The sequence below is a fragment of the Scyliorhinus torazame genome, chromosome 15 (genome assembly GCF_047496885.1).
Source record: "Scyliorhinus torazame isolate Kashiwa2021f chromosome 15, sScyTor2.1, whole genome shotgun sequence".
Classification (NCBI taxonomy): Eukaryota; Metazoa; Chordata; class Chondrichthyes; order Carcharhiniformes; family Scyliorhinidae; genus Scyliorhinus; species Scyliorhinus torazame.
Window position 1 is genome coordinate 53,782,750 of NC_092721.1, and position 20,923 is coordinate 53,803,672.

The 20,923-nt window shown below is 48.2% G+C and overlaps 1 protein-coding gene across 9 annotated transcripts in view; it reads right to left on the reverse strand.

Moving 5' to 3' along the window:
* The window catches only part of dzip1 (DAZ interacting zinc finger protein 1), a 646,334-nt gene that overhangs the window by 499,849 nt on the left and 125,562 nt on the right, over positions 1-20,923 (reverse strand). For all 9 annotated transcript variants that reach the window (XR_011935128.1, XR_011935127.1, XM_072476252.1 and 6 more), the window contains exon 5: positions 19,648-19,747. Coding sequence is in view for 7 of the 9 variants with exons in the window: in XM_072476252.1 (XP_072332353.1) it covers positions 19,648-19,747 (100 nt within the window). In the remaining 2 variants the exon portion in view is untranslated. The remainder of the gene's footprint in view (positions 1-19,647; positions 19,748-20,923) is intronic.

Consider the following 20,923-nt stretch of genomic DNA (forward strand, 5'->3'; position numbering starts at 1 on the left):
TTTCTCCATGCAGTCGGGTCCCTGCGCTCCGGCGTTTCCCTTTGTCCCGGGGGCACCCGACATGGCCGCCCACTGTGCGTCCGCCATGCGGGTAGTCCCCTGCACTCTGGGGTCTCCCTTCGCCCAGAGACCGTACTGGGTGGGTGCTTGCAGCGATTCCTTGTTTTGAGCCCTTGGTTGTGGCACTTTGTAGCCCTATTCTTTTTCTAGCCTTGTTTGTCCCTCCTTCCCTGTGTTGTCCCTCCCCGGTCTCTCCCTCCCTGTGTTCCCCCCCCCCCCTTCCCAGTCTCTCCCTTTTCCCCCCTCTCCCTTATACCCCTCATTTGTCCCTCTTTCCCCGGATCCTATCCCCGTTTGCTCTCCCGTCTATGTTAAGTGGTCCCCCCCCAACCCCAGCCTGGCGCCTTCCCCCCCTGTTGGGGGCGCGCTGCGGCCATGCTTTGTTGCATGCCCCCGGCGCTAGCTTTCCCGCTAGTACGGTGGCCCCACTCTCAGGAGTTACTGTCGCGCTTCTCCCCTGCCCGGCCTCTGCGATTTTCTGCCCGCTCCTCCCCTATCCTACCCTGCACTCCTCTTGCTTGCTCTCCCTTCTCCGCTACTCTCGTTCCCTCGTGCTGGGGCCTGGCCTCCCACCTGAAGCGGTTCCTCGGCAGTGGTTTGCTCTTTGTTAAGGATGCGCTCACCGTGACGGGGTGGGGCCGGGGGGGCCTGGCATTGCCTCCCTCCCCCCCGTTGGCGCGTTGTTGCCCCTTGCCAGGGCCCCCTCATTTCTACCCTCGCTGGTGGTTTTCCAGCCCGTGATGCTCGACAAACTAGTTTGCTTCGGCAGGGGCTGTAAAGATGTATTCGCTTTCTTGGTATGTGACCCAGAGTTTCGCTGGGTACAGCATACCAAAACGCATGTTGCTCTTGTGAAGAGCTGCTTTCGCTCTATTAAACTTGGCCCGTATCCTGGCTAGGTCTGCCCCAATGTCCTCGTAAATTCTAATGGCATGTCCTTCCCATTTGCAGGTTCTGTTTTTCCTGGCCCAGCGGAGGATTGTTTCCCTATCTTGGTACCGGTGCAGTTTAGCGATAACTGCTCTCGGGTGGTCCCCTGCTTTGGGCTTCGGGCGCAGTGACCGGTGTGCTCTGTCCATTTCTGGTGGGTTGGAAAGGCTTTCCTCCCCACTAAGTTGCTCAGCATCTCGGCCACGTATGTCGTGGGGTTTCTACCCTCGATCCCCTCTGGTAGGCCCACTATCCTGACATTTTGCCTCCTTGAGCGGTTTTCCTGGTCGTCCACTCTGCCCTTCAGGCTCCCCTGTGTTGTGCCCAGTCTCACCAGCTCCTTCTCCAGGGCCGTGATTCGGTCGCTCATGTCAGTCGCTGCTTTCTCCAGCTCCTTAACGGTCGCCTCTTGGGCTTCCAGTGTCATCCCTTGGGTGTCTAATTTCTCCTCTGCTCTGCCCAGGGCCTGCTGCCGGTAGAGGGGGGGGGGGGGGGGGGTCGGTCGGTCCCTGCTTCGGGCCCCGCTGCTTGGTCCGGGCCGCCGCTCGTCGCACCCTGCGCTCTCCTGCTTGGGGGGGGGGGGGGGGGGGGGGGGGGTCGTCGGTCGCTCCTCTGTTCCTTCCTCACTGCAGGTTCGGCCCCCGCTTCGGTCTGGGCTACCGCATCGGTCCGGGCCACCGCTTGTCCTGCTCTGCTGCCATGCGTTTGGGGGGGGGGGGGGGGGGGGGGGGGGGGGGGCGGTGCTCCCGAGGGCCCAGTTCCCCTGCTCCCGATTTCACACAGGACTTTAATGTATTTTTACCCGGAGACCCCTAAAAAAGCCCCGACTTCGTGGACCAGCGGGAAACTTTCTGCTGCGACCGCTCCGCTCACAAACGCCACCGGAAGTCAGGTTTCCCCATCACTTGACATGTGTGACATGATTGACAAAATTTGACTACATCTTTATATAGTCCAGGCCAATTAAAACGTTTCTGGATTTTAGCTTGAGTTTTCCTTATCCCCAAATGACCTCCCACTGGTACCTCTGTGCAACTCGCAACACCTCCTTTCTATACCCTACCGGCAATACTACTTGATGAACTTCTGCCCACTTTTCATCCGCCTGCATATGTACAGGTCTCAAGACATCACTTTTACGGTAATAACACTCTGGTATACACTCAGATTCCCCTTCTGTATATGCTTTCTGATACATCCGTTTTATTTCTACATCTTTCTGTTGTAACTCCGACAATTTTCCTGAACTAAAAATATCCACCTCATCCTCCACCTGTTCTTGTTCTTTTTCAACGATCTGATCAAAAATCATTTCTGATAATTGCACTTCAACTTCACCTTCACCGTTGATTTCTCCTCTTGTCTTAACCTGTGACTTTGCGACCTTGTTACTACACAATCCGGAAAAATCCCAGGATATTCGTCCTTCAACACTTCAGTTGTCTGATTTTCCACTGGCTTATCAACCACAGTAGGCATCATTCCCACCTGCGATCCAGCTATATCATTACCCAAGATAAACTGTATTCCTGTACAAGATAGTTTCTCTATTACTCCTGCTACCACTTCACCACTCTTCACTGGACTTTCCAACCTTACCTTATATAATGGAACGCTACTCCTCTCACCCTGAATTCCACATATTAACAACTTTTCTGGCAACATTCTTCCCAAACTACATAATTCCTCATCTCTTACCATTAAAGATTAACTAGCTCCCGTATCTCTTAAAATTGTGACTTCTTTACCTGCTCCTCCTGACACACATGAGTAAACTTTACCCACACAAGTAAATTCTTTAAAGAGATAAGGCACCTTCTTATCAATCACCTCTTGATCAGGCTGTACAATCATTTGCACCTCCTTCGCTTCCCTTGGGCTTTCCTTTACCATTTTAACAACCCCACTGTCTTATCCTGTTTTACCACATCAGCCTTCCCAGTGCTTTTCTTCAACCTTTACATGGCCTCGTTTATTACAGTGAAAACATTTGAAACTTTTCATTTCTCTTCCACCCTCCTGGATTTCTTTTTTAATCTGAGGTACACTCTCCTTATTATCTCACATCAGATCACCTTTACCTTTACCACTTGAGTATTTCTCACATCACCAGTTTCTATCCCTCACAGGCTGAAACTGATGTCGGAAACCAAACTTTGATTTATGAACTAATTCATAATCATCTGCCATTTCTGCTGCTAATCTCGCAGTTTTAACCCTCTGCTCTTCCACATGAGTTCTCACTACATCAGGAATTGAATTTTTAAACTCCTCCAAAAGTATAATTTCTCTGAGAGCTTCATACGTTTGGTCTATTTTCAAAGCCCTTATCCACCTATCAAAATTACTCTGTTTCAAACTCCATGTATGTTTGACCAAATTCTTTCCTTAAATTTCTAAGCCTTTGTCTGCAAGCTTCAGGCACTGGTTCATATACACCTAAGATGGATTTTTCACCTCTTCATACTTTTCAGATACCTCCTCCGGTAGTGATTCAAACACTTCACGAGCTCTACCTACCAGCTTTGTTTGAATCAGTAATACCCACATATCCTGCGGCCATTTCATTTGTTTGGCTACCTTCTCAAATGAAATGAAGGCGGCTTCTACCTCCTTCTCGTCAAACCTTGGCAATGCTTGGACATATTTAAATAGATCCCCACCACGTCTTCGACTATGACGCTCTGCCTCACTATCCTCATCAATCTCATCCAACTGTACGTTTCCCTTTACGTCTGCCAATTTTAACTGACTGTCATGTTTCATGGCCATTTTCCGAAGTTCAAACTCTCTCTCTTTATCTTTTACCCTGATCTGTATCTCCCTTTCTATTTCTTTTTGTTCTGCTAGGGCTATTCTTTCTTTTTCTTTTTGTTCTGCCAGGGCTATTCTTTCTTTTTCTCTCATTGCATATTCAAGCTGCTTTAATTCTTTTTCATGTTCAAGTTGCTTTAATTCTTTTTCATGTTCAAGTTGCTTAATCTGTAACTGGAGCTTTGCCATTTCTAATGAGTCAGAATGTATCTCAGGCAAATGTAAATGTTCAGCTCCTGCGGTAAGTACCTCATCTTTTCGCATTTTGCCAGGCAATGTTAACTGCAATATTTTTGCCAAATCTAACAGTCTGTTTTTAGTCTCTGCCCGTAAGGTACTGCGTGAACCTCTGAGCCTCTGAAAGAGCCATTGTCCACAACACAATACCACACTTGAAAAGCAACCACACTATATGCTCACCCCTCACTGTCTTTAAGTTCACTAAACCAATCCAATAGACAGGCTTTTATCCCCCTCGAGCCCCCAATTGTTATGGGTCAGAGTTTAGAGAACCCCAAAGTGTCGCATGGAGTTCAACTGATCCAAAACTTTTAATAGATTGTGGTGTGGGGAGCACACGGCGCACTCTACAGGTGTGATACAGCATAACTGGACAAGTGTTTTTTAAAACAAAACAATGTTTATTCTATCAACTCAAGTTAACCTTTTTAAAACAGCCATTGAATATCTTATTTTTAAATTTGTTTTTATTCAAGATTTTTCAATAATTTTTACAAACCACTACAAAAAGAAAAACAAAGAAAAGAAAACACAGCAATAAAACAGAAAACAACTTAACCATTTAACAATTTAACAAAACAAGGTGGAGTATCTGCCCTTTACAAACAAAATCCATCCACCGCCCAAACCACCCCCCCACCTCCCCCTGCCTCCCCCCCCCCCCCCCCTCCCCCACCGGTTTGCTGCTGCTGCTGACCTCCACCTAACGTTCCACGGGAAAGTCAAGGAACGGTTGCCACCGCCTGGAGAACCCCTACAAGGACCCTCTCAAGGCAAACTTTATCCTCTCCAACCTGAGAAATCCTGCCATGTCACTGACCCAAGCCTCTACGCTTGGGGGTTCCGTGTCCCTCCACATTAACAAGAGCCGTCTCCGGGCTACCAAGGAGGCAAAGGCCAGGCCTCCGGCCTCTTTCGACTTCTGCACTCCCGGATTGTCTGATACCCAAAATAACGCTATCCCCAGCTCGGTTTTACCCGAATATCCAAGACCTTAGACATAGCCTTTGCGAAGCCTTTCCAAAATCCTGTAAGTGCCGGGCATGCCCAGAGCATATGGACATGGTTTGCTGGGCTCCCTGAGCACCTCGCACACCTGTCCTCCACCCCAAAGAACTTACTCATTCGCGCCACTGTCATTTGCGCCCAGTGCACCACCTTAAACTGAATCAGGCTAAGCCTGGCGCAAGATGAGGAGGAATTGACCCTGCACAGGGCATCAGCCCACAGGCTCTCATCCAGCTCCTCCTCCCACTTTCCCTTCAGCTCCTCCACCGAGGCCTCCTCCGCCTCCTGCAGCTCCTGATATATTTTCGATATCTTGCCATCCCCTACCCACACGCCCGAGACCACCCAATCCTGTATCCTCCGGGCCGGCAGCAGCGGGAATTCCCCACCTTCTTTTTCACGAACGCCTGAACCTGCATGTACCTAAAGGTATTCCCCGGGGTAGCCCAAATTTCTCCTCCAGCGCCCTCAGAGTAGCAAAAGTCCCATCAATGAATAAGTCCCCCATCCTTTTGATACCCGCCCTGTGCCAAACTGGAAACCCCCGTCTATTCTACCCGGAACAAACCTGTGATTATTCTGTATCAGGCACAGACTGAAGCCCTTGCCTCCCCCCATGGCCGTCTCCACTGCCCCCAGATCCTCAATGTCGCTACCACCACCGGGCTCATGGTATACCGCATCGGCGGAAGCAGCAATGATGACGTTATCAGTGCCCCCAAGCTAGTACCTGTACAAGACGCTGCCTCCACGCCGCCCCCTCTCCCTCCATTACCTATTTCCGAATCATGGATATATTCGCTGCCCAGTAATAGCTGCAGAAGTTCGGCAATGCTTCGAGGACCTTGGCGATGGCTGGGAGAAAGTACGCCCAAATCAAGAAGGAAGGACTGGCGGTGATATTTGCAGTAAAAAAATTTGACCAGTATCTGTACGGGCGGAAATTCACCATAGTGACGGATCCAGCAGAGGGCAGTAGAGCAGAGCTGCTGATTGGCTGTTGCAAGGGAAATTTGCACACCTCCGTTGTGGTCACCCTAACATGGTGTACCTGAGCTAGAGACTCTAGCTGTTCGAGGGAAGACAAGCATCCAGCAGAGGGCAGCAGAGCAGAGCTGCTGATTGGCTGTTGCAAGGGAAATTTGCATACCTCCGTTGTGGTCACCCTAACCTGAAGGTGTACCTGAGCTAGAGACCCCGGCTGTTCGAGTGAAGACAAGCATCCAGCAGAGGGCAGTAGTAGCTGCTGATTGGCTGTTGCAAGGGAAATTTGCATACCTCCGTTGTGGTCACCCTAACTTGAAGGTGGTTTGTGGAGGAGCTGTTGTCAAGCGACACTTAAACCCGAAACACTGTAAAGATCACGAGGAAGGTTCGAGGTCAGGTAGAAGTAGAAATAAGTTGAACCGTGATGCCACAGCCTGCAGGTAAGGGATTGGCTGGTGACTGGTAAGTAGTTTTTCTTTTATTTTCCCTCAGGTGTTATCGTGCAGGGCGCAGAGGTTGCTGAGTGAGTGCTTGCTGAGAAGGGGAATGAATAACAGGTAAGCTCTTTCTTTCTTTTTCTTTTTTTATCTAGAAGGGATGGCAGGGAAGGTAGTGCAATGTTCCTCCTGCAGAATGTTTGAGGTGAGGGACGCCGACAGTGTCCCTGCTGATTTCATCTGTGGGAAGTGCACCCATCTCCAGCTCCTCAGAAACCGCGTTAGGGAACTGCAGCTGGAGCTGGATGAACTTCGGATCATTCGGGAGGCAGAGGTGGTCATAGATAGAAGCTTCAGGGATCATAGATCATAGAATTTACAGTGCAGCAGGAGGCCATTCGGCCAATCGAGTCTGCACCGGCTCTTGGAAAGAGCACCCTACCCAAGGTCAACATCCCCACCCTATCCCCATAACCCAGTAACCCCATCCAACACTAAGGGCAATTTTGGACACTAAGGGCAATTTATCTTGGCCAATCCACCTAACCTGCACATCTTTGGACTGTGGGAGGAAACGGGAGCACCAGGAGGAAACCCACGCACACACAGCGAGGATGTGCAGACTCCGCACAGACAGTGACCCAAGCCGGAATCGAACCTGGGACCCTGGAGCTGTGAAGCAATTGTGCTATCCACAATGCTACCGTGCTGCCCTTCGGATGTAGTTACTCCGAAGAATAAAGATAGATGGGTGACGGTGAGAGGGGCTGGGAGGAAGCAGTCAGTACAGGGATCCCCTGTGGTCGTTCCCCTTAGTAACAAGTATACCGCTTTGGATACTGTTGGGGGGGGGGGGGGAGACTTACCAGGGGTAGGCCATGGGGTACAGGTCTCTGGCACTGAGTCTGTCCCTGTTGCTCAGAAGGGAAGAAGGGAAGGGGGGAGAGGAGTAGAGCATTAGTCATTGGAAACTCCATAGTTAGGGGGATAGATAGGAGATTCTGTGGGAACGAGAGCGACTCGCGGTTGGTGTGTTGCCTCCCAAGTGCCAGGGTGCGTGATGTCTCGGATCGTGTTTTCGGGATCCTTAAGGGGGAGGGGGAGCAGCCCCAAGTCGTGGTCCACATAGGCACTAACGACATAGGTAGGAAAAGGGATAGGGATGTAAGGCAGGAATTCAGGGAGCTAGGGTGGAAACTTAGATCTAGGACAAACAGAGTTATTATCTCTGGGTTGTTACCCGTGCCACGTGATAGCGAGACGAGGAATAGGGAAAGAGAGGAGTTGAACGCGTGGCTACAGGGATGGTGCAGGAGGGAGGGTTTCAGATTTCTGGATAATTGGGGCTCATTCTGGGGTCGGTGGGACTTCTACAAACGGGATGGTCTACACCTGGACCAGAGGGGTACCAATATCCTGGGGGAAATTTGCTAATGCTCTTCGGGAGGGTTTAAACTAGTTCAGCAGGGGCTTGGGAACCTGAATTGTAGCTCCAGTATACAGGAGGTTGAGAGTAGTGAGGTCATGAGTAAGGTTTTAAAGTTGCAGGAGTGTACCGGCAGGCAGGAAGGTGGTTTAAAGTGTGTCTTCTTCAATGCCAGGAGCATCCAGAATAAGGTGGGTGAACCCAGGCGTTGGTACCTGGGACTTCGATGTGGTGGCCATTTCGGAGACATGGATAGAGCAGGGACAGGAATGGTTGTTGCAGGTGCCGGGGTTTAGATATTTCAGTATACTCAGGGAAGATGGTAAAAGAGGGGGAGGGGTGGCATTGTTAGTCAAGGACAGTATTACGGTGGCAGAAAGGACGTTTGATGGGGACTCATCGATTGAGGTAGTATGGGCTGAGGTTCGAAACAGGAAAGGAGAGGTCACCCTGTTAGGGGTTTTCTATAGGCCTCCGAAAAGTTCCAGAGATGTAGAGGAACGGATTGCAAAGATGATTCTGGATAGGAGCGAAAGCAACAGGGTAGTTGTTATGGGGGACTTTAACTTTCCAAATATTGACTGAAAACGTAGTTTGAGAACTTTAGATGGGTCCGTTTTTGTCCAATGTGTGCAGGAGGGTTTCCTGACACAGTATGTAGATAGGCCAACGAGAGGCGAGGCCGTATTGGATTTGGTACTGGGTAATGAACCAGGACAGGTGTTAGATTTGGAGGTAGGTGATAGTGACCACTTTGGTGATAGTGACCACAATTCGATTACGTTTACTTTAGTGATGGAAAGGGATAGGTATATAAGACCATAAGACATAGGAGCGGAAGTAAGGCCATTCGGCCCATTGAGTCCACTCCACCATTCAATCATGGCTGATTTCAACTCCATTTACCCGCTCTCTCTCCATAGCCCTTAATTCCTCGAGAAATCAAGAATTTATCAACTTCTGTCTTAAAGACACTTAACTTCCCAGCCTTCACCGCCCTCTGTGGCAATGAATTCCACAGACCCACCACTCTCTGGCTGAAGAAATTTCTCCTCATCTCTGTTCTAAAGTGACTCCCTTTTATTCTAAGGCTGTGCCCCCGGGTCCTAGTCTCCCCAGCTAATGGAAACAACTTCCCTATGTCCACCCTATCTAAGCCATTCATTATCTTATACCGCAGGGCAAGAGTTATATCTGGGGGAAAGGCAATTATGATGCGATGAGGCAAGACTTAGGATGCATCGGATGGAGAGGAAATCTGCAGGGGATGGGCACAGTGGAAATGTGGAGCTTGTTCAAGGAATAGCTACTGCGTGTCCTTGATAAGTATGTACCTGTCAGGCAGGGAGGAAGTGGTCGAGCAAGGGAACCGTGGTTTACTAAGGCAGTCGAAACATTTGTCAAGAGGAAGAAGGAGGCTTATGTAAAGATGAGACATGAAGGTTCAGGAAGGGCGCTCGAGAGTTACAAGTTAGCTAGGAAGGACCTAAAGAGAGAGCTAAGAAGAGCCAGGAGGGGACATGAGAAGTCTTTGGCAGGTAGGATCAAGGACAACCCTAAAGCTTTCTATAGATATGTCAGGAATAAAAGAATGACTAGGGTAAGAGTAGGGCCAGTCAAGGAGAGTAGTGGGAAGTTGAGCTTGGAGTCCGAGGAGATAGGAGAGGTGCTAAATGAATATTTTTCGTCAGTATTCACACAGGAAAAAGACAATGTTGCCGAGGAGAATACTGAGATTCAGGCTACTAGACTAGAAGGGCTTGAGGTTCATAAGGAGGAGGTGTTAACAATTCTGGAAAGGGTGAAAATAGATAAGTCCCCTGGGCCGGATGGGATTTATCCTAGGATTCTCTGGGAAGCTAGGGAGGAGATTGCTGAACCTTTGGCTTTGATCTTTAAGTCACCTTTGTCAACAGGAATAGTGCCAGAAGACTGGAGGATAGCAAATGTTGTCCCCTTGTTCAAGAAGGGGAGTCGAGACAACCCCGGTAACTATAAGACCAGTGAGCCTTACTTCTGTTGTGGGCAAAATCTTGGAAAGGTTTAGAAGAGATAGGGTATATAATCATCTGGAAAGGAATAATTTGATTAGACATAGTCAACACGGTTTTGTGAAGGGTAGGTCGTGCCTCACAAACCTTATTGAGTTCTTTGAGAAGGTGACCAAACAGGTGGATGAGGGTAAAGCAGTTGATGTGGTGTATATGGATTTCAGTAAAGCGTTTGATAAGGTTCCCCACGGTAGGCTCCTGCAGAAATTACGGAAGCATGGGATTCAGGGTGATTTAGCAGTTTGGATCAGAAATTGGCTAGCTGGAAGAAAACAAAGGGTGGTGGTTGATGGGAAGTGTTCAGACTGGAGTCCAGTTACTAGTGGTGTACCACAAGGATCTGTTTTGGGGCCACTACTGTTCGTCATTTTTATAAATGACCTGGAGGAGGGCGTAGAAGGATGGGTGAGTATATTTGCAGATGACACTAAAGTCGGTGGAGTTGTGGACAGTGCGGAAGGATGTTACAAGTTACAGAGGGACATAGATAAGCTGCAGTGCTGGGTTGGGAGGTGGCAAATGGAGTTTAATGCAGAAAAGTGTGAGGTGATTCATTTTGGAAGGAATAACAGGAAGACAGGGTACTGGGCTAATGGTAAGATTCTTGGCAGTGTGGATGAGCAGAGAGATCTCGGTGTCCATGTACATAGATCCCTGAAAGTTGCCACCTAGGTTGAGAGGGTTGTTAAGAAGACGTATGGTGTGTTAGCTTTTATTGGTAGAGGGATTGAGTTTTGGAGCCATGAGGTCATGTTGCAGCTGTACAAAACTCTGGTGCGGCCGCATTTGGAGTATTGCGTGCAATTCTGGTCGCCGCATTATAGGAAGGATGTGGAAGCATTGGAAAGGGTGCAGAGGAGATTTACCAGAATGTTGCCTGGTATGGAGGGAAGATCTTATGAGGAAAGGCTGAGGGACTTGAGGCTGTTTTCATTAGAGAGAAGGTTAAGAGGTGACTTAATTGAGGCATACAAGATGTCCAGAGGATTGGATAGGGTGGACAGTGAGAGCCTTTTTCCTCGGATGGTGATGTCTAGCATGAGGGGACATAGCTTTAAATTGAGGCGAGATATAGATATAAGACAGATGTCAGAGGTAGGTTCTTTACTCAGAGAGTAGTAAGGGTGTGGAATGCCCTGCCTGCCTGCCCCCCCCCCCTCCCGAGGACCGCCCCAGCCGGCCTACCAGCCAGGTCCCGCCGTGTGGGATCATGTCCATTTCACGCCGGCGGGACTGGTCAGAAACCGACGACCTCTCGGCACATCGGGGCCCGGAGAATTGTCGGGTGGGCCGCTGCCAACGGCCTCCGACCGGTGTGGCGTGATCCCCGACTGAAAACCAGCGCCGGTGGGGGGGTCGGAGAATCCCGCTTATCTTTCTTAGGAATGTTGGAGAATAAGGGCTGGGATTCTCCGAAAATGGGGCTATGTCCCCACGCCCGCCAGAAAACAGACACGAATCACTCCAGACTTTTTTCCAAAAGTCCGGAGTGATTCTCCGACTTCAAGAGGGATAGCAGGGCCCTGGCGTGTGCCCGGCAGCTCCTGCTGCTGATACGGGGCCCTGCACTTACGGTTGTGGATCCGCGCATGCAAGCAGCAGCCGGATTCGTGCCAGCCTCCGCGCAACATGGCGGAGCCACACGGCGGGCTGGCGCGGAAGATGTTAGGCATCCCGGATCACGCGCATCCACCGATCGTAGGCCTGGCCGTCGTGGAGGCCCACCCCCACCCCTCCCTCCCCAGACGTCCACCGCGGCTGCGAGTCTGAGTTCCTGCCGGCAGAACTCGGCGGGAACTCGGCCAGTCGACCGCAGAGAATTGCCGCGGGGGCTCTTTCAACGACCCCCAATCGGCGCCGCGTCAACCACGCGCACGACTGGCGCCGGAGCCGATCGCGGGTCTGAGACCCCATTCTCCGTCCCCGCGCCAAGCATGATTTCGGCGCAGAGGCTCAGAGAATCTCGGCCATGGAGTAGAACCCATCTTTGAATTCAACATTGGTATCAAGGGTTGGGGCATAGGCACTTACGATCATTGCCTGTTGGTTCTTGGTAAGTTGTAGACAGAGGGTCATGAGGCGCTCGTTGATGCTGACAAGGTGCTCCGAGAGTCGGTTGACGACTTTGTTCTTGATGGCTAAACCAATTCCATGCATTCTGGGCTGACCCTCAGGTTTTCCTCTGCAGAAATTGTTACCACTGACATCTTCCCTCAGTTGCCCTGCGCCTGCTCATGCAGGGCAGCGACGCCAATGTTGAAGGGCCTGAGTTCATGGGTAACAAGGGCAGTTCTCCATTCTGTCAAACGTTTTGGTCATTATCCATGAGGGTTCGTATATTTTAGGTTCAGAAATTCAGTTTAGCTTTGATTTTCTTACCGCAAGTAGATGAACCTGCTGAATATGATTTTCCAGCCAGGTTGGGAACGAAACAGGCTATTTTTGGGGCACCTTTTTGCGTCCTTTCCCTGTGCGACGGGAGCAGAAAGGATCCTGATGAGGACTGCTCAGTCGTGAGTTAAGCTGCCAAAATGTTCTCCTGTTCCAATTCTAAGAGGAACACAACTGAATCAAACTCCACCGCCTCTGTGCCGGACGGAATCTAGGGACTTCAAGATTTCACGGTCCTGTCCCTGTCAGCTCTCGCTGATTGCCGGGTGGTGTGCTGGTTTCCTTTAGATAGACACCTCCCGCGGGACATCTTTAACATGGGGATGCCATTGCATCTCAGCAGACACATGGTCTTTAATAGAGGGTTGGTCCATTTCCAGTGGCAAAGTAACCTCTATGACTGGGGATCTCCATACTACTGCAACTTTCATCCGCCATTGGAGCCACTGATACCATACAAGTACCTTCCACCTGATCCGCTGTTGAGCTCTTGTTTTGGATTGCGCTTTGTCTGGTTTCTCCCCTCCATCGTTACTCTCATGGATAACCCAGCCAGGAGCTTAAGACTCCCAAGGGCACTGCTGTCAGGATCAATGGAACGTTCAAGTCTCCCCACCACAGCAAGGTGGAAATCCAAGGAAAGGTGGCCCTGTAACTATTTTATGCTGGAAGCAATATTAATTGCCCAAGACCGAGATTTTCACCCTCATCTGGGGAGGAAGTACTGCCTTAGAGAGCTGTCAGCTGATTTGATCAACTAGCAGATCCGTAGTCCCAGCAGCAATAGGTTCAAGTGATTGTCACTGCTGAGACAACAGGCAGTAACCAAACAAACAGAAATTATGAAGCCGGGCCTTCAAGGCAAGTCTGGAGTGTTGACAGGGCCTAACTGGAAGACACCAGAAAGAAGAAGTCGATTTCGGCGTGAGAACAGCTGGTGAGTCAGTTTCAGCGGGAGCAGTGCGGAAGTGGGTGCTGGGAGGTAAGTCTGTCCTTTAAAAGCACTTGTCTTTGCAGGGGCAGGCCAGTCGATTTTGGCGGGAGTGGAGCTGGCTGGTTAGTCAATTTCAGCAGGAGCTGAGAACTTTTTTTTTAAATTAGTGTTTTAGGCGGGAACAGGAAGTCGACCCGCGGACGTCTAGGAAGACCCTCACCAATAAATTCTGGTGGACAGGAAACCCGAGACACTACACGTGTAGTGTCTCCCACCCGCCCTCCTCCTCTAACCTAATAATAAAACCCATTGGTCTGAGGTAAGTACCATATTTTATTATATTATTATTATTTTTTTTAAAAATTTAATTTAGTTGTTAGCCAGATCTTGGTAGAAAGTTAGAGGAATGGCAGGGAAGGGAGTGCAATGTTCCTCCTGCAGGATGTTTGAGGTGAGGGATGCAGTTAGTGTCCCTGCTGATTTTACCTGCAGGAAGTGCTGCCATCTCCAGCTCCTCCAAGACCGAGTTAGGGAACTGGAGCTGGAGTTGGAAGAACTTCGGATCATTCGGGAGGCAGAAGGGGTCATAGATAGCAGCTTCAGGGAATTAGTTACACCAAAGATTGGAGATAGGTGGGTAACTGTAAGAGGGACTGGGAAAAAGCAGTCAGTGCAGGGATCCCCTGCGGTCGTTCCCCTGAGAAACCAGTATACCGCTTTGGATACTTGTGGGGTGGGGGGGGGGGGGGGGGGGGGGGGGGGGTGAAGACTTACCAGGGGTAAGCCATGGGGTACGGGCCTCTGGCACGGAGTCTGTCCCTGTTGCTCAGAAGGGAAGGGGGGAGAGGAGCAGAGCATTAGTAATTGGGGACTCTATAGTCAGGGGCACAGATAGGAGATTTTGTGGGAGCGTGAGAGACTCACGTTTGGTATGTTGCCTCCCAGGTGCAAGGGTATGTGATGTCTCGGATCGTGTTTTCCGGGTCCTTAGGGGGAGGGGGAGCAGCCCCAAGTCGTGGTCCACATTGGCACTAACGACATAGGTAGGAAAGGGGACAAGGATGTCAGGCAGGCTTTCAGGGAGCTAGGATGGAAGCTCAGAACTAGAACAAACAGAGTTGTTATCTCTGGGTTGTTGCCCGTGCCACGTGATAGTCAGATGAGGAATAGGGAGAGAGAGCATTTAAACACGTGGCTACAGGGATGGTGCAGGCGGGAGGGATTCAGATTTCTGGATAACTGGGGCTCTTTCTGGGGAAGGTGGGACCTCTACAGACAGGATGGTCTACATCTGAACCTGAGGGGCACAAATATCCTGGGGGGGAGATTTGTTAGTGCTCTTTGGGGGGGTTTAAACTAATGCAGCAGGGGCATGGGAACCTGGATTGTAGTTTTAGGGTAAGGGAGAATGAGAGTATAGAGGTCAGGAGCACAGATTTGACGTCGCAGGAGGGGGCCAGTGTTCAGGTAGGTGGTTTGAAGTGTGTCTACTTCAATGCCAGGAGTATACGAAACAAGGTAGGGGAACTGGCAGCATGGGTTGGTACCTGGGACTTCGATGTTGTGGCCATTTCGGAGACATGGATAGAGCAGGGACAGGAATGGATGTTGCAGGTTCCGGTGTTTAGGTGTTTTAGTAAGCTCAGAGAAGGAGGCAAAGAGGGGGAGGTGTGGCGCTGCTAGTCAAGAGCAGTATTACGGTGGCGGAGAGGATGCTAGATGGGGACTCTTCTTCCGAGGTAGTATGGGCTGAAGTTAGAAACAGGAAAGGGAGGTCACCCTGTTGGGAGTTTTTTTATAGGCCTCCTAATAGTTCTAGGGATGTAGAGGAAAGGATGGGGAAGATGATGCTGGATAAGAGCGAAAGTAACAGGGTAGTTATTATGGGAGACTTTAACTTTCCAAATATTGACTGGAAAAGATATAGTTCGAGTACAATAGATGGGTCGTTTTTTGTACAGTGTGTGCAAGAGGGTTTCCTGAAACAATATGTTGACAGGCCAACAAGAGGCGAGGCCACGTTGGATTTGGTTTTGGGTAATGAACCAGGCCAGATGTTGGATTTGGAGGTAGGAGAGCACTTTGGGGACAGTGACCACAATTCGGTGACGTTTACGTTAATGATGGAAAGGGATAAGTATACACCGCAGGGCAAGAGTTATAGCTGGGGGAAGGGCAATTATGATGCCATTAGACGTGACTTGGGGGGGATAAGGTGGAGAAGTAGGCTGCAAGTGTTGGGCACACTGGATAAGTGGGGCTTGTTCAAGGATCAGCTACTGCGTGTTCTTGATAAGTATGTACCGGTCAGACAGGGAGGAAGGCGTCGAGCGAGGGAACCGTGGTTTACCAAGGAAGTGGAATCTCTTGTTAAGAGGAAGAAGGAGGCCTATGTGAAGATGAGGTGTGAAGTTTTGGTTGGGGCGATGGATAGTTACAAGGTAGCGAGGAAGGATCTAAAGAGAGAGCTAAGACGAGCAAGGAGGGGACATGAGAAGTATTTGGCAGGAAGGATCAAGGAAAACCCAAAAGCTTTCTATAGGTATGTCAGGAATAAGCGAATGACTAGGGACAGAGTAGGACTAGTCAAGGACAGGGATGGGAAATTGTGTGTGGAGTCTGAAGAGATAGGCAAGATACTAAATGAATATTTTTCGTCAGTATTCACTCAGGAAAAAGATAATGTTGTGGAGGAGAATGCTGAGCCCCAGGCTAATAGAATAGATGGCATTGAGGTACGTAGGGAAGAGGTGTTGGCAATTCTGGACAGGCTGAAAATAGATAAGTCCCCGGGACCTGATGGGATTTATCCTAGGATTCTCTGAGAGGCCAGGGAAGAGATTGCTGGACCTTTGGCTTTGATTTTTATGTCATCATTGGCTACAGGAATAGTGCCAGAGGACTGGAGGACAGCAAATGTGGTCCCTTTGTTCAAAAAGGGGAGCAGAGACAACCCCGGCAACTATAGACCGGTGAGCCTCACGTCTGTAGTGGGTAAAGTCTTGGAGGGGATTATAAGAGACAAGATTTATAATCATCTAGATAGGAATAATATGATCAGGGATAGTCAGCATGGCTTTGTGAAGGGTAGGTCATGCCTCACAAACCTTATTGAGTTCTTTGAGAAGGTGACTGAACAGGTAGACGAGGGTAGAGCAGTTGATGTGGTGTATATGGATTTCAGCAAAGCGTTTGATAAGGTTCCCCACGGTAGGCTATTGCAAAAAATACGGAGGCTGGGGATTGAGGGTGATTTAGAGATGTGGATCAGAAATTGGCTAGCTGAAAGAAGACAGAGGGTGGTGGTTGATGGGAAATGTTCAGAACGGGGTACAGTCACAAGTGGAGTACCACAAGGATCTGTTCTGGGGCCGTTGCTGTTTGTCATTTTTATCAATGACCTAGAGGAAGGCGCAGAAGGGTGGGTGAGTAAATTTGCAGACTATACTAAAGTCGGTGGTGTTGTCGATAGTGTGGAAGGATGTAGCAGGTTACAGAGGGATATAGATAAGCTGCAGAGCTGGGCTGAGAGGTGGCAAATGGAGTTTAATGTAGAGAAGTGTGAGGTGATTCACTTTGGAAGGAATAACAGGAATGCGGAATATTTGGCTAATGGTAAAGTTCTTGAAAGTGTGGATGAGCAGAGGGATCTAGGTGTCCATGTACATAGATCCCTGAAAGTTGCCACCCAGGTTGATAGGGTTGTGAAGAAGGCCTATGGAGTGTTGGCCTTTATTGGTAGAGGGATTGAGTTCTGGAGTCGGGAGGTCATGTTGCAGCTGTACAGAACTCTGGTACGGCCGCATTTGGAGTATTGCGTACAGTTCTGGTCACCGCATTATAGGAAGGACGTGGAGGCTTTGAAGCGGGTGCAGAGGAGATTTACCAGGATGTTGCCTGGTATGGAGGGAAAATCTTATGAGGAAAGGCTGATGGACTTGAGGTTGTTTTCGTCGGAGAGAAGAAGGTTAAGAGGAGACTTAATAGAGGCATACAAAATGATCAGGGGGTTGGATAGGGTGGACAGTGAGAGCCTTCTTCCGCGGATGGATATGGCTGGCACGAGGGGACATAACTTTAAACTGAGGGGTAATAGATATAGGACAGAGGTTCTTTACGCAAAGAGTGGTGAGGCCGTGGAATGCCCTACCTGCTACAGTAGTGAACTCGCCAACATTGAGGGCATTTAAAAGTTTATTGGATAAACATATGGATGATAATGGCATAGTGTAGGTTAGATGGCTTTTGTTTCGGTGCAACATCGTGGGCCGAAGGGCCTGTACTGCGCTGTATTGTTCTATGTTCTATGTTCTATGTTAGAGTTTGAGGAACCGGGAATGGAGAGGGTTAAAAGGGTGGTAAAACCTATGGACAGTGCCTCTTGATAGGCACAAGGGAAGGTTCCTCACCTTCCTTGCCCAACATCAGTCCATGCCATAAAGGACTGCCCACCTAGTGTGGGTCTCCCTTGCTTTGGGTAAAACCGCAGCATAAGCAGAACAAGGAGCATAGGAATTAGGAGCAGAGTAGGCAATTCAGCCTTCGAACCTGCTCTGCCATTCAATCAGATCATGGGATCTCGTCCTGGTTTCAAATCCACCTAGCTACCTGTTCCCCATCCCTTTAACCTGTTTTTAAATCAGAAATATATCTATAATCCTTCTTGAAACAATTTAATGATTCAGACTTCACTGCACTATGGGGCAGTGAGTTCCACAAATTCACTACGCTCTACGAGAAGTAGTTCCTCCTCAATTTTATATCTGTGACTTCTCGTTCTAGATTGAGGACACAAGGAGGAGCATTTGGTCGATGTTTACTTTATCAATCCTTTTTAGTATTTTATATGCCTCGATCAGATCCCCTCTCATTATTCCAAACTCCAACGAGTATAAGCCCAAAGTGTTCAATCTCTCCTCATAAATCAACCGATTCATCCCTGGAATTAATCTGGTGAACCTCCTCTGAACTGCCTCCAAAGCCACCACATCCTTCCTTAAATAAGGAGATCAAAACTGGACACAATACTCCAGATGTGGTCTCACCAACATCCTATACAATTGCAACAACACTTCTCTACTTTATACTGCAGTCCTTTAGCTAGCATTCCATTTGGCTTTTGAATTACATGCTGTGCTTGCATACCGACTTTCTGTGATTCATGAACAAAGACACCCAGATCATGCTGCCCAGACACATTTTGAATCTACTTTCCATTTAGATAATAATTTGCCTTTCTATTTTTTCAGCCAAAATGGATAACCTCACAATTATCCACTTTAAACTCCATCTGCCAAATTTTGACCCATTGCCCTAGCCAATCTATATCCATCTGAAAACTCCTCATCGCCTCTTCACTGCCTGCTTTCCCACCTATTTTAGTAGCAAATTTTGCTATGTTACACTCTGCCCCTGCTTGAAAATAATTCTCATAGATTGTAAATATTTGAGGTCTGAGGACTGACCCCTGCAGCGTCCCGCTAGTTACAGTTTGCCAGCCAGAGAAGGACCCATTTATCCCAACCCTCTGCTTTCTGTCAGTCAGCCAATCCTCAATCAATCTAGTACTCTACCCCCAGTACTCTGCAATCTCAACTTCTGGATTCGTCTTTTATGCAGCACTTGTCAAACACCTTCTGGAAGTCTAGATATACCACATCCACAAGTTCCCCATTCTCAAAGAACTCAAGCAAATTTGTCAAGCATGACTTACCCTACATAAAACCATGCTGACAATGGTGGATTGAGCTTTGTCTTTCCAAATGTTCAGTCATCTCCTCCTTAATGATTGATTCCAGCAGCTTCCCCACCACAGAGGTCAAGCTAACCAGTCTATAGTTTCCTATTGTTTGCCACTCTCCCTTTTTGAATAGGGGCGTCACATTAGCATGTTTCTAATCCACCGGAAACTTTCCAGAATCCAGGGAATTTTGAAATATCATAACCAATGCATCCACTATCTCTACTGCCATCTCCTTTAATACCCTAGGGTGCAGGTCATCAGGTCCCAGAGACATATCTGCCTTTATTCCCCTATTTAATACCTCAGTAATGGTTATTGCACCAAGTTCCTCTGCATTAACTGCAGTTTTTGGAAAAAACATTATTATCCTCTACTGTGAAAACAGAGGCAAAATATGTAGCCATTATTGGGTGAGCAAGGGGTTCTGCTTGATGCCTCCCTTGCCCATCATAAAATGTCAGGGTGGGCATGAAAACAATGCATTTTATGAGCCGTACCTCCTCCCAGAAACCCATTCAAACACACTGACCATAAACTCTGGCCTTTTTAAAGTAGTACCAGCCACTCTGCTTCTGATGAAAATTTAGATAAATTGGATTATGTTCTGGAAGATAATCATTACTCACCAACATCAATAACGTGATTGGTAATATGATTTGGGTGCCGACGCTGAATATGGCTTTGCATAAAAAAGCTGTTCATAAATGTTTTTTCACAATATTGACACTGGAAATAAAAGAGAAATATTATAAATCTGCATTGAACAACAAAGTGATCAAGGTGCAGTGAATTTATTTCCTGATTTAGAGAGCAGCAATTTTTAGTCAAATAAATTTCCATTCGTTATTGGACATGTGGAAGCTTTTTGTTTTGCACACATCAGATCAATTCCACATTACGAGTATAAAGAAGAAAACAATAGTTTGCACTGTTTTAGAAGAAAGGCAAGTGGACTCTGATTGGCAGAGGTGCTGTCATGGATAATGCACCAGTTGATTGTGACTGACTGGCAGCGGCTTTGCCATGGCTAATGCACAAGTTGATTGTGACTGACTGGCAAAGACTTTGCCATGGATAATGCACAAGTTGATTGTGACTGGCTGTTCTTAAAAAGTGTCCTGATGAGTGCAAGACAAAAAGCTTTGACATGCCTGTTTTTTCCAGCAATAAATTTAAATTTAAAGCTATTTAGGAAAAACAAACATTATACGTTATTCATATATTGTAACAGCAAAAAAAAGAAAACAGTTGATGAAAGAATTATGGAAAATTCATATTCACCAAGACAAATTAGCTAATATGCAACATACATTGTATGTAACTTTATGTGGCTTCTAGGTTTTTTAAGATTATTTAAAAAGGTAAAGAAAAGCTCCTGCATTCAAACTTCAGAAGATCAGCAACAGAATTTGCAAAGACATTTGTAGGTATATCCTCAGAGTTAATACCATAAGTAATTTACTTATTGCTTACTGTGATCAATTTTTAAAAATTAAATCAAGCGATACGAGCTTCGTTGGCTAGACCAGCTTTATTGCCATCCCTAATTTCCCTGCAAAGGTGATAGTGAGCTGCCTTTTGAACCCCCTGCAGTCCATATGATGTTGGTACATCAACAGTGCTATTCAGGGGGGAGTTCTAGCATTTTGACCCAGCAACAGTGAAGGAATATTTCCAACTCAATGACTTGAAGGTGAACATCCAGGTGGTGGTATTCCCATGTATCTGCTGATCTTGTCCTTCTAGATGGCAGTGGTCGTGGGTTTGGAATTTGCTGTGTACGGAGCCTTGGTGAGTTCCTGTAGTGCATCTTGTGGATGGTACGCGCTGCTATAACTGTGTGTCAATGGAGTAAACATTTGCGAATGGGGTGCCAATTAAGTGGGCTGCTTTGTCCTTAAC